Source organism: Cyprinodon tularosa, unplaced genomic scaffold (assembly GCF_016077235.1).
Source record: "Cyprinodon tularosa strain WSP-4 unplaced genomic scaffold, ASM1607723v1 ctg360, whole genome shotgun sequence".
NCBI classification, from domain to species: domain Eukaryota; kingdom Metazoa; phylum Chordata; class Actinopteri; order Cyprinodontiformes; family Cyprinodontidae; genus Cyprinodon; species Cyprinodon tularosa.
Window position 1 is genome coordinate 14,647 of NW_024039075.1, and position 13,323 is coordinate 27,969.

Sequence of the window (13,323 nt, forward strand, 5' to 3'; positions counted from 1 at the left end):
TTTTTTTTTGTATTTTTTTTTTCCTCATATTTTCCCAAAACAAATGCAGTAAAGCACCAAATAAAAGCCATAAAGAAGACAAGTTAATCTGAACGCCTTAGCAGTTGTCTGAGACGCGCAATATCTTCTAGGGGCTGAGCCACCCTTGTCTCTTAAACCTAGAGATGTGTGTATATACACATATATAATAAGCTGAAGGAGGGAGATTAATAAACTAAAGCAGAAACACTGGTACAAGACAATCAAGGGAAATATCTGACAGAGATGTAACAGAAGGTTATAAAAAATTATAAAGAAAGCATGACTAAACTCAAGCTAAATGTAAAAAAATAAAATAAAAAAGCAGCAAAATTAATACAAACCATAGAGAAGTTAACATAAGACTAATCCAAATGGTTATTGAGTATGGCAATAACCTAGAACATTACAAAAAAATGTTAAATATTGCAACCCAGCGACTGAGGCTACATTACAGTGTTTATATAATAGAAATAGTTTGGCTGATCCTACCAGATCGTCTGTTTTAAAGTCAGGCAGGGTTCTTTATGAAGAGTATGTAAACTTCTGCTTTCAAGTCGAGGTGCATTTGTTTAGTGTATTTTTGAAGCAGGAATGTAAGACTGGGTCACTTTGACCTGAATTAGCTTTATTTACAGCAAGGTTTATGTTGCTCTCCTGTATCTATGTTCTGTATTGTCCTCCCTCTTTATTTTTCCGCCCTCAGCTTAGAGGAGATAAATGCAGGGGTAAATGTTTTCTTTTCTCTTTGTGCTGGAAATTGGCCTCTTTCTCTCTTTCCTTTTTTGTTTTTTTTCTTGCTTTTCCGTCTCGCCTCTTAGTGAGGAGGAGGAGGAGGAGGAGGAGGCAGGGCTGGCTTTTGTGAAGTTAAGCGTCCGGAGCCTTGTCACTATATGAAAGCTCTTACACATGCAGCACTGAAGTGAGCATCAGCTATGCTTTTAAACTCTTAAACAGAGGAAGGTATCTTCTTTTTTTTTTTGTTATCATTTTAATCATCTTGATGTTTTGCCTTTTTGGAACGTTTTGCCTTACAGCTTTGGACCGTTGTTTATCTTCAGATGACTGTCAGACCGGTTTGGATACAACCAGAGAGGCAAATACAAAGGAAGAAGTAACAGAAAGCAAAAGAGTGCATGATGAAATGGTTGATGCTTGTTATTAAAAGTAAACAGGAATTTGGGACTGACATAGGGGTGAGATGAAGTGATTTGTTTAGAAGTATAGATAGAGAGGGTAGTTATTTAGAAGAGAGAGAGAGAGAGAGCGCAGTGGGAGGGAGGACAGGCAGAGGATCCAGCCCTCTGGGACAGTGGTGTGTGTTTTGGGGGTGGACAGTTTGGCCTGGCTTGCAGAACATCACCGGACACCGACGGGAGAGGGGCTCCGTTAGTTGTTCTCTCTGTGTGTCTCTGTAGTGAAACCAGACCTACCTCTTGATCCCACACATACTCACCCCTCCATCTGCCTGTCACAACTTCTACCTTCTGCTCCGTTCTCTCAGTTGGTCCCACAGAGTTGGTTCCACGACAAGACCAGCGATGTGGAAAATGTGGGATTCTTCTTCTTGAAGCAATGGATTGGAGCGTAGAGGCAGGAAATCCAGACTATTTGAGTGAATGACTTGAAAACCCAAGAGGAAACATTTAGCCAGCCTCTGTTCCTATATCTGGACTCTGTGCTGATACGTGAGCGCGTGCGGTCCATGGTGGTAGTGAGGGATGCGTCTCTGACTGAACTCGCTGCACCGATGCCTGCTGCTATGCTTCCGTGCCCTGCGCCACCCGGGTCCGACTGGAGCTTCCAGAACCCGGTGGGGGTGGACTGCAGCTCTCCGGAGCCTCGCTGCATTTGGTTGGCCGTTCTCCACGGAGCCTCGAGTCCAGCATCCCCCACTGAGCCAGTTTCAAACAACCAAAGCTCACATCAGCTCACGGTAAGGAGAGGTCACCAAAATCCATCAGCTTGAGATTAAGGCTCCAGCCAAACAGTAGTTTCATTTTAGCTCAACTAATTTGATTCTAATTGTCCAGCATACTTTAAATTAATGTATGTTTAATATAAAACGACAAAGCAAAAAGACAAAGTTCCAACTGAATATATGGAATTTCCAGTAACTTTCATATCTATACTATTTCCTTCATACTACAGCTGGAGAACCAAAAGATTTATTTCTAAAATTCTTTAAATAATTGATTTGCCTTATTTTTAGAGTTAAAAAAATTAACAGGATTATGATATTAAAACGGCTCATCAGTTGCTTATAATATAGGAGGTTTGCAGTTTTGATCCCACAGAATTAGCTGTGCAAACACTAAGATAAGCTGCACGTTCCTAGGAAACCGATGCATGTTTTTTTTTGTCAGTCGTGCATCTCAGCCGTGTTGCTGTACCTGTTGTTTGGAGTCAGCTAACCGCTCAGCTGGTGACAGGTTCCTTAACCTCTCAATGTTACCTGGAAGAGCGATGTCATGGTCCCTTTAACTTCTTCTCTAAGGCTTAAACATTTCAGACAATTTATTTATTTTGAATATCTATTGCAAAAATATTACAGCATTAAATCTTATTATTAATATTTTTGTTTTTTCTTGTAATACATCAGATTTCTTAAAATTTTGATTTGCAGCGCCAAAGGCAACCCTTTTTTTTATTATTTACACTTAAATTCAGATGTTTCTAAAGGTATTATGTGTCCCATTTACTTTTGTTTTCAACTGTGTGTTTAAAATAGTTATCACCACTTAATAACGTATGATAAAGGTATAGTTGTGATTCTTCAGGACCCTTTTCTTCTCAGGGGTTCTTGTTTAGCTTCCAAAGATGGGAGATGGATGTTCAGAGACAAGCTGCTTCCTATCTCTTAAAATATTCAAAACTTTAGGGTGCTTTCACTGCTGTATGATCTCATAATCGTGTGATTATTCATGTGGAATATTGCTTCCCTTTTCCTACCTTTTTCCTGCTGTACTATCCCCCCACCCCCCTGATCTCTGACTGTTTGAGACAGCTAAGAAATGCCACAATCAGGAATGCAAGCGTGGGGGCAGGAGACAAACAATCACTGTATACCATGTTTGTTCTCCTGCATAGAATAAAAGTGCGTCATATTTTCTCTAAATGTGAGGAGGAAACAGAGTTTCTGTCACACTCTGCTGCAGATGCCGTTAAAATTAACGTAACAGTCTGGAATTTCATGTTTGTTATGATATCTATAGCTTGTGAATGAACCTTCAAACAGAAAAATACTTGAACCTCTTGGCTTGAGCTCAGTGTATAGAAACAGAAAAATGTTTTTTTTTTTTTGGAAAAAACCACAAGTTTAATTCTAATAAACTATATTTAGGTTTAGGTTTTTACAGACACTCATTTTATGCGAAGCCAAAGAAGTCTTATATGTCTGAGCCTGATTGTGGTTGTTTTTTTACTTTCGGGTGGAAAAAGTCTTAATTTATTTGAGAAAAATGGGTCCCTGTCCCTCTGTGTCCTTAAAGTAAGGCTGAGCCAAAAATCTATTTTATGGACCAAACAAAAGTGCTGTCTGTCAAAATTTCCTTTTTGGAAAATATTGATGCAGTGTTAATCATTTCTGTTTCTGAGTTTCTGTTATGCCCATTTTGGTGTGCTGCTCTGGGCAGTAAGTCTCATGATTCATATTAAACACTGTTTTACATCCAAGAAATATTTTTGGGTGATTTCTAGAGTTTTTTTTGTGGTTTTTCTTATGGTTTTGGGGGGTTTGCTTCTAAATTTTTTAAAAATATTTGTATTTTTCTTTGTCTTGTCAGTAAAACTCCATTTGGTCCAATTTATTTTCTTAAATCCTTAAAAATAATTTAAAAACCATAAGTTGATCATTATCAGCAGTCAAAGAGAAATGGCTTAGCACCAGAAAATGCCAATTTTCAGCTTGACCTGTGATGAACATTGACCCGCTGCTCAGAAACTGAAAGATTCGATTGATTTGGGCATTATTTTATCATATTTTTATTTATTTATTTAATTTTTTAAAGCTAAGTAATATGCTTTTCTGGTTTAACATGTAGATTAAAGGAAAATTCCGGTTTTTAACACTTTTAGCCCATTTTCTGTATTGTCCAGGATGCATTCGAATGATCGACACCAAAATTTTGACAATTGGTCCTGTCTCTGCTATTTGGCTCATGCAGAATCCCCCCCTGGCTGCTTCAGAATGGCTTCCATAGTGCATGTCCGATAATGTCCTTAAAACAACCTTAAACGTTCTTTTTTTTAAATATGCTACTCACCGGGTCGTCAGCGCTGTTCAATGACGTTCCAAAAAAAGTTTCGTAAAGAAAAAACGTTCCTGTAGTGTTTTATTTAGCATTTTGTAAATCCCATTGAGTTCTGTTGGAATAGTCAATATCCCTCCGCCACCGGAAACGGAAATGGGGCCTGTTTACACTTAGTTGTAGTCTTTTCGCTTCACTCTGTGTACTCCGACGTCGAGGTGCTAACGTCTCTGTTAAACACTTTAAAAAACTCTGAAAATGGAATACGAAAGGTGGATTCTTTAGGAGGACATATTGGACTTTGAGTTTGACGGTAGAGGATACCGTTTTGAACCGGAATATACTGAGGAGGAGTATATAGAGACATTGTCGCCAACTAGTGGTCTGGAGTGTGCAACGCTTCAGATTCGAATGGGAAGCGGAAGTTTATAAGCGGTTGTGATGTATCGGGAAAAAATTGTTCTGGGATTTACAAAATGCTAAAAAAAACAAGACAGGAACGGTTTTTCTTCACGAAACTTTTTTTGGAACGTCATTGAACAGCGCTGACTACCCGGTGAGTAGCATATTTTAAAAAAAGAACGTTTAAGGTTGTTTTAAGGACATTATCGGACATGCACTATGGAAGCCATTCTGAAGCAGCCAGGGGGGGATTCTGCATGAGCCAAATAGCAGAGACAGGACCAATTGTCAAAATTTTGGTGTCGATCATTCGAATGCATCCTGGACACTACAGAAAATGGGCTAAAAGTGTTAAAAACCGGAATTTTCCTTTAAAACTAAACTAAGTTTTTGAGGCCCATTCTTTCCTTTTTTGAACTTAAAAGTAGGCTTGACCAGAGCAAAAAGTCCCCTGGCCATATTTAAACCTGCGTCATGCATCAACTGTGTGCCTCTGCCCGCCGTCCATCCAAGTCATGCTGTTAAAAGTTATTCTAAATCTGCGGCTCTTCTTGGAAACACATTGTTTCAGGTTTGAATGAAAATAGCAAAGTCTGGCACATGTGGGTTTGAGGACAGGAAGGCTGCCTGTTTTCCCTTTAGAGCAGAAAACCCTGTTTAACTGGCATTGCATCATCACCTGCCAGCCTGGTTGGACAAACAGTTGGGTTAGACTAGTTTTTGAACACACATCCTATACTCATATTGAAACACGTGTGATAAGAAGGTTGTTTAGAATCCTCCTCTGCTTTGCTTTGTTGGGATTGATCCGATATGGCTGCCTCTTTGAGGACGTAGGATGCATTTGGACGTGCAGAGGTGGAGGAATTCTCCCTCTCTGTGGCCGGTAAGTCCTCTGCTGCCCTTCCTGTCCCTCTTGGCAGCCCGGGCTGTCTGGATTAATGGGCCGTCAGCATATGCAGCCCGGTAAAGCTCCACTTTTCAAACAGGTTGCAGCTCTCAGCTGTTTAAAGGAGCATTATTGTTCCGTTCCACCGGGGTTTCACTGGGAGTCGGGCTCGGCGACGGCTGCTGCATTCCTCTGGGTGAAGCCAGGAGTATGCATGCTGTTCCTGATGACTGTAAATACAGCTTTTTGATATTATCATGAACCAGAATAGCCTCTTATGGATATAAAATAATTTTGTCCCTGGAGACAAGGAAGATTTTAGGTCATGTGGATAATATTTTAACAATATTATCTGGAAATGATCCTCATGATGCTTTAAGGTTCGGCATCTGTGTTGAATTGATGGAAATGAAAGGATTTATGCTCCTTTTTATTCTCTTTTTTGGTATTCACTGTCATTCCAGGCTTTTCCAATGGATATCAGAAGCAGAAATAACCGCAGGGTAGTATCCTGCTGCTTTAGTGTGTACCAACAAAACTAGACTCCTGCTTGGCCTTACAGGTTACTCTACATATCCAGTTGTTTTCCAGCGAAGTATGTTTTCAAGATGACATCACCAGGTGTGAATGGGATACCTGTGAGATGTCTACTATAGGAAATATTTAGTTGCTTTTAGCTGTTGTAAACTGGTTTGATAGTGAAACATGTTGCTTGTTCACAGTAAGGAAATTTGTTGCGATTCTGACGAAAAAGAAGAATATTTTAGTTTTACTTCTTGCTGTTTCCCTAAGGAAGTAAACCTACCCCCCAAAAAAATGTAATAAAAAAAAGGCCACGTAAATTCTTTAACAAACACAATGTCCTTTCCTGGAGAAGCTGGACCAAGTCAGCATATCTGAGTGGGTTTTTTTTTTTTCAACACACAAAACAGAAGGTGAGAGGTGACTGGAGAGGTGTTTATCCGGCCCCAGGGAGGGGGCCGGAAAGGTCAGCTGTAGACTTGATTATCAGAGAAGGAACATGCAGCCCACACAGTCCAGAGGAGCCCAGTGGGATTCAGTCCAGACCCGCTCAGACCCCATGTGTTTTGGGTAATCACAGGGTTCTGGTATTCCCAGCGCCGGGAGGGGCCATGTGGTCGAAACTGGCGTGCTAAAGCCTGTCCCTTTGCTGAGCTCCTGCTCTCCGTCGTCTTCATCCTTCTCATTCACTCTCTCCTTAAGCTCCCTCCCTTGAGATTTGCCCGAGTGTGTTTCAACTTGTCCAGAATAAAACCGCTCCTTCAGAGGAATTTAGATAGATTCTTTCTCCTTTATTTCTCTGCTGCTCTTTCATTTTCTTTTTTGTCTTTTTCTTTATGGCTTTTATTTGAAAGCTACTTCCTCTTGCAATTCTTTGAGTCTCACTGCATCCCTCTAAGAGAAAAATAACAGGTCTTGCTCTTTGTCATTTAGAAAGCTAGCCTGAAATCTTCCAGATATCTGGAAGCTGATTTGAAAAATTATGCACTTTTATATGTTATCCAAGACAAATCTGGGAACAAATTTACTTTATTTTTCTTCTTCTTTTTCTTCAATGGAATATGAAAGTAGAGGGAAAATAATGTGTGTGGTAATAGCAGCACCACACAGATTTTCATGGCACAAAATTTAGCGGGAGGAAAAGGAGGTAAAGGGGACGAGGAGGCAAGGAAGGAAAAAGAGGAGTAAAGGAATGGGAAGTACACTTAACGATGAAGAGTATATTTATAGGAGCTCCTGGTCATTCCACTTCCTGCCTTAAGCAAGGCGCTTCCTGTTGCTGTGTGGTCATGCACAGACCTGCCTCATAAGTGTGTGTTAGCTGATGGTTTAAGCATGCATGACATTGTAGAAAGTGAAAAGTGGTTTTAAGAGGTTATATGACTCATATGTCCCCCTTATTATGGTCCCTCAGGTTTCTAATAATACAAAATTAACTAATATTCTCATTTGTGACGTTAATTAACCAACTATTTATCTTTAGCAAAGATTTGAGATTGGGTCTTTAAGATGAGCTACTTTGTGTTAGATAAAACAATAAATTAAATTATCCTACAAACTGGATTAAACTATAATTCTATAAACGAGTCACAGAACCTCAATGACCCTTGAAAAACATCAATAATTGTTTTATTCTGTTACCAAGAATTGACAACATATTCTATAGATTCCTAGAAATGAAGGACATAGTTTACAGTTTAATGACAACGAAGTACAGAACAATTGTTTGTTGTAGAGTCGGTTTAATTGGTATATCGGATGATGAGATTTTTGTCATATTAAACAAAGTTAAATTAATAAATATTCCCAAAAAAAATTATGATTTCACCTGACAGAAAGGGTATTAACCTGTGCCAGTGTAAAAATAAAGTTCCCTCTGTGTTAATGAATCCATTAACTGCATTAACTCAAAGAAACAATTTCTTCCAATTTCACCCTGATCTGATTACTGCCCAACATCTAGGAATTATTTCATCAGATCCTGTCTGACAACATGAAGAAGGTAAAGAGACCCTCAAACACATCATGCTTTGATCTAAAGAAATATGAGTAAATGTGATATTCCTCCATTAATGATTCACAAATATATATATATATATATATATATATATATATATATATATATATATATATATATATTAGGGCTGCAACTAACGATTATTTTAAAAATCGATGAATCGGCCGATTATTTTTTTGATTAATCGATGAATCGGACAAAAAAAATTTTTTATATTAACCTCTTTATTCCAAAATAAAAATTTTTGACAGAACAAACAAGCACACAAGTACAGGTTGCTCATTAACTGTACTGGTGCAATATGAAAAATAAATGTTTGTGTAAAAACTACGCAAACTTACATGAGAAATGTAGCTGTACATCCACAAAATATAGGCTACTTTGTTTCATAAAGCGCAAAAAGAGACAGGCATTTTTGTTTTTTAAAGCCCCTAAGGGGTTCAAACAATAGGTCCCCCCATTTCAACAAATGAGTTTTTTTTAGACTAGAAGAGTTCTGCCTTTTAAGACAGGAAAGTATAGCAGTTAAAGTTGCTGCTTGAGAAAATACTGAACCATAGAGATAAAAATAGCCCTGTGATTCAAATTATAAATTGTATTTGGAATAAAAATGAGAGAACTAGGGGTGCTAAAAAACACATCCTCCAAAGACAGGTATTTACATGGGAATGTGGCATATAATTAATTGACATATTACTGATCTTGCTGGATTTTGTTCTGCTTTACTTCCATAAATTGCAGGATCTTCTTTTCTTTATCTTTGCCAGAAGATTTAAACTTTAAAAGCCTTGCCCTCATAATTTGCAAGTTAATTTATTTATAAAGAAAATATAAACGCTGCTTAAACAAATTTAAATGAAATTAAAAGTAAAATAAGTAGCCAACCTTATCACTGTCTGTAACCTACTAACAAGGTAAGGAAAGCATCAGATGAGCTACCTGAGAAACTAACGTTACGTTTCCCCTCTTTAAAATGAAACAAACATGGTCGCTCACCCTGCTGATCAGCTCTCTTCACTGCCATTGAAGGCTCCAACGTGTTTTCTTTTCAGGTGCTGCATCATAACAGTGGTGCTTCCGCGCCATGTTCATTTGTTTTTACAAAAGTTGCATGTTACGACTTTTTTCACTTTACAAAGCGCAGGCTATTTTAATTATTGTGATCAATTTGCGCCGTCAATCCCGGCGCATGCGCGCTTCATTTGCAGTCTGGACGCTGAGGGTAAACTCCTCACTAAAATCCTGCGGCTCTGACTGCCGTGCTGAGAGGGATTCCTGTGGGAGAGGGAGAAAGGCGTTGGGATGGGGGAGGCGCCCCACGGCAGGCAAAAGCCGCCAGTGACACCGTAAAAAGTCGCCAGATTTGTCGCTAGTCGCTTTTTTGAAAAATAGTCGCTGGAGGGGTCTGAAAAGTCGCTGAGTTGACAACACTGCAACTGCGGCGCTGACTCGCTCCGCCATATTTTTTTTTCTTCCCCCGGATGACGGCGGATGACGCATTAATCGCGCGACACAACTAATCGATGATTAAATTCGTTGCCAACGCTTTTAAAAGTCGATTTTTATCGATTTTATCGATTCGTTGTTGCAGCCCTAATATATATATATATATATACCTATTTTGAACCCTCAAGAATCCATCCATACTATCTCTAGTAAGAGGTCTGGGGAAAAAATACTTTTGTTGATATATTTTGATTTTCAGCTTCTCAATATAATTTTGATCTTTCAGTTCCTAGTATCGATAAAAAAAACAAAAAACATTTTTCTCTAAAACAATGAGGGAAAAATGGGCTTCCTCTGAACGGCCACTGAAAGATAGTGCTGTGAAGAACTTAAGCTGAGCAGCGCAGCGCCATATCTGTAATGAGGCAGTCACAAAGAAGACATGGACTGATTCAAACCCCAAACAACATGGATCCAAAAATAACTGAATGATCTATGTCTTCTGATGAACATACACTGCACTTGCCTTTGTATCTATACATTTTATTTTGATAGCTGGGAAAAATATCTCAATATATGGGGATATTGCAATATTGTAATAATATCGTATTGTGAACCACGTAACAGGAAATGTATCGTATTGCAACAACCATCTCAAAACTCACCCCTAGTATCCAGGTGATCACAAAAGGAGTGTTGGCCTAGTGGTTGGAGCAGTGCGCTTGTGCTCTGAGAAAGTTGTACCCGGTTCGAAACCCAAAGCCTCCACTCTGGGTCCCTGAGCAAGACCCTTAATCCCACACTGCTCCCCGGGTGCCACACAATGGCAGCCCACTTCTCCCCAAGCCGTTGGGTTAAATGGAAAGTGAATTCCCCCATTGTGGGATAATAAAGGGATTCAAAAGAACCCAGGAAAAAACATTTTACTTGCCTCATTTGTAGTCATTTTTTTATTTGGTAAAATCTTTTCTATGGACTGAGAAGACAAAAGGGGAACTTTGTGGAATGTGTGTTCCAATTTAAAGCATTTAGCAAAAGAGAATCTTGCCAACAATCAAACATAGTGATGGTGTCATAATCTGGAAGACTTGTCATATCTGATGCAACCTGCCAGAACCTGAATTCTGCTCTCTAGCAGAAAATCCTTAACGTTTTCTAACGTTCAAGCTCCACCACAGTTTGCGACAGAACAATTGTCCAAAAGTCATGAGCAAACTACCAGGTGTCACTTTACACGAGAGAAGGAGCCACATGCAGCTGTGGTGCTGTAGACTGCAGAGCTTTCACAACACTACTCAATATGTCTTAATTCTGCTCCATGAAGCAAATAAAATACTTTTCCACATAAAAACACATCAGTAATAATAGACCTTTGTGAACCGGGATGCTGTTTACTCACTGCAGATTTGTAGCTAGTTGGAATTAAAAGGAGGAAAATATCTCTGTTGTCCTTTTGATCTTATGACTTTTAGAGTTTGTAGCAGATGATTTTAGGGCTATATGTTTGTAACTGTTTGTTTTGTTTTGATGTGAGTCATTACTATCTTTAATTTACTTGGATGAAAGAAAATAAGCTGTTTTCAGAGAGATAATCTACATTTAACTGCCTGAATGTCTTTATAAGTGTAAAACTGTACAGTAAATATAGCAGGTGCTATAGAGGATTATAGGAGTGTTTCATTACTGCCAAAATCAGAGCCTTTTTGTATTTGGACGACTTTCCAAACCAAACTGTCATGATGTTTAGTTAGTAAAATAATGCAATTACCAACCAAAATGACACAGTGTGAAGTAGAAATTTTAATTATCTACAGACAGATCTTTTTAACTTCAGTGCTACAATCAGAATGGTTTAAATAACAGGAGAGTATGAAGCTTGCATGTTCTGCTTTTACATGGCATGTTCTCTCCAGTTATTCTCTCCCAGTCTATAAAACATGCAGCTGAATGGGCTTTTAGCGTGATGGTGTGCATGTGTGGGTATTTCTCTCTGTCATGGTTCTATGATGGACTGCCGACCTGAACAGGATGTAAGATCTATTGGCTCCATGAAGGACCTCATTAGTTCTGAAGGGGTATATATGCAGTCATCAGGCTTTCCGTTGCGGTCATTTAGACATATCTTTTGCTTTAAGGGTTGCAATCTTGCAATCATCTCAATTTCACCACAAAGATCGAACCCAGAACCTTGTTGCTGTGATGTGATGCGTGCCTTCCCTTACCATTTATTGCCACAACATAACTGCCTCCCACAGCTTCTAAAACTATTTGCATCATTCGTAAAAGATGCTTTACAGTTAAAGGTAGTGGAGGATGTTCTTTTTCCGGATTGATTGTCTAAATGATTGGTCCTACTAATTGTCACTCATTCTGGTAATATGTTTATGTAAGGTTGTCATACATGCTCGACCCCATTGCCACTTACCGGTGGTGAGTCTGACATTGTGGAAAAATTGCAAATCTTCCTTTTTAAAGTAAGCTTGTATGAGCAATGCCGACAGCCACTTTTAAACAGCGTGAAAGGAAAAAATGGGCCCGTGCATGGTCTCGCTCATGATCACTCGTTTAAAATAGGTGCATTTCTTTTAAATTGTAGAGTCTTTTCAAAAATGCGTGAAAATCCTCGCACTATACCTTTAAGCAATATTGACGTTTTAGGCTTTCTTAAATAATTAAAGTCAGAAAAAGTTTTCCATGCTGCAGGTTTAACCTTTGACCTTCTACATGCACATTCTTTCTCCCGTTTCTTAAAATTCCTTCTCTGTTTGGTCAGATGATTTTGTTTGACTGACAGATGTGGGTCGTCAGGGCAACACAAGGGTGAGAGTTCTCACATGTGGCTGTCAGCTGAGCTCACTGAGTGTGTTTGCTCAGCAGGAGGTATGAGATATTTGGGAAGTGGGTGGAAATCTTCCTTTACTGGCCACTCTGAGCGTGAAAACGCTCTGACCCTTTGCCCTCCATCCTCGGTCACAGCAGTCTTAAATGGAATCCCAGATTCCTGACTTGGTTCTTTCCAGCCTGAAGCGCTTCCTGATAGAAGACCCCCTGTTAAAGTATGTTTACGGACTATTGTTCTCAGGTTGGTTGGCATGCAGGATTGACCGGAACCTGAATTGCTTTCGTGATATCATGAGGAAGCTGCTAATGTAAAATCCAGCAGCTGAGGGTTAATGTCACAGAGTGCAGAGTCACCTTGTGCTTCCTAGAGAAACCAGACTATATGTAGCGTGTGGAAAATGGAAATGCTTTCCTGGTGCTAATAATGGAAACAAATATTTAGCAGAGGGTTTCTAGTGCACCTCCCTGTTTGATTATTACATCCATGCTCTTTCCTTTGTCGTATAGTTCCTGCTGTTTGTTTTAACTAATTTTTTTTGCTGTTTGTATGTTTACAGGCTAAGGGGCGGAGGGATGGTCACTCCTCAACAGGTGACAACCCTCGGCCGCCGATGGCGACCCGGCCGGGAAGGGAGGGGGTTGGCATGGGCTGGAAGGGTCCCCGGACGCTGGTCCTCCATAAGAACTCCCAGGGTTTTGGTTTCACGTTGCGGCATTTTATCGTTTACCCCCCAGAGTCTGCTCTGCACACCAACCTCACGGTGAGACCAGTGGATTTTCCTGATCCTCACATAATCTCATTTTATCATTGTAATAAATCAGATCCGATCCAGTTTGAGTTTAGAGATGAAGACAGAGCTAAGGCTAAAGAAAGCTGAGTCAAATAAAATTAAGATGGAAACGGAAAAAAAATAGAGAAAAAAGCCCAACCAATTTTA

General features: G+C 39.4%; 1 protein-coding gene across 6 annotated transcripts in view; it reads left to right on the forward strand.

Moving 5' to 3' along the window:
- The first annotated feature begins 996 nt into the window (after positions 1-996).
- arhgap23a (Rho GTPase activating protein 23a) overlaps positions 997-13,323 on the forward strand; it is a 49,213-nt gene continuing 36,886 nt past the window's right edge. Inside the window, exons 1-2 of one of the 6 annotated variants that reach the window (XM_038295828.1) lie at positions 997-1,954; positions 12,943-13,146. In XM_038295828.1, the coding sequence (XP_038151756.1) occupies positions 1,724-1,954; positions 12,943-13,146 (435 nt within the window). In that variant the 5' untranslated portion in view covers positions 997-1,723. Of the gene's footprint in view, positions 1,955-5,410; positions 5,557-12,942; positions 13,147-13,323 lie in introns of those variants that run through there. The other 5 variants (XM_038295826.1, XM_038295827.1, XM_038295830.1 and 2 more) reach the window with 5 other exon arrangements.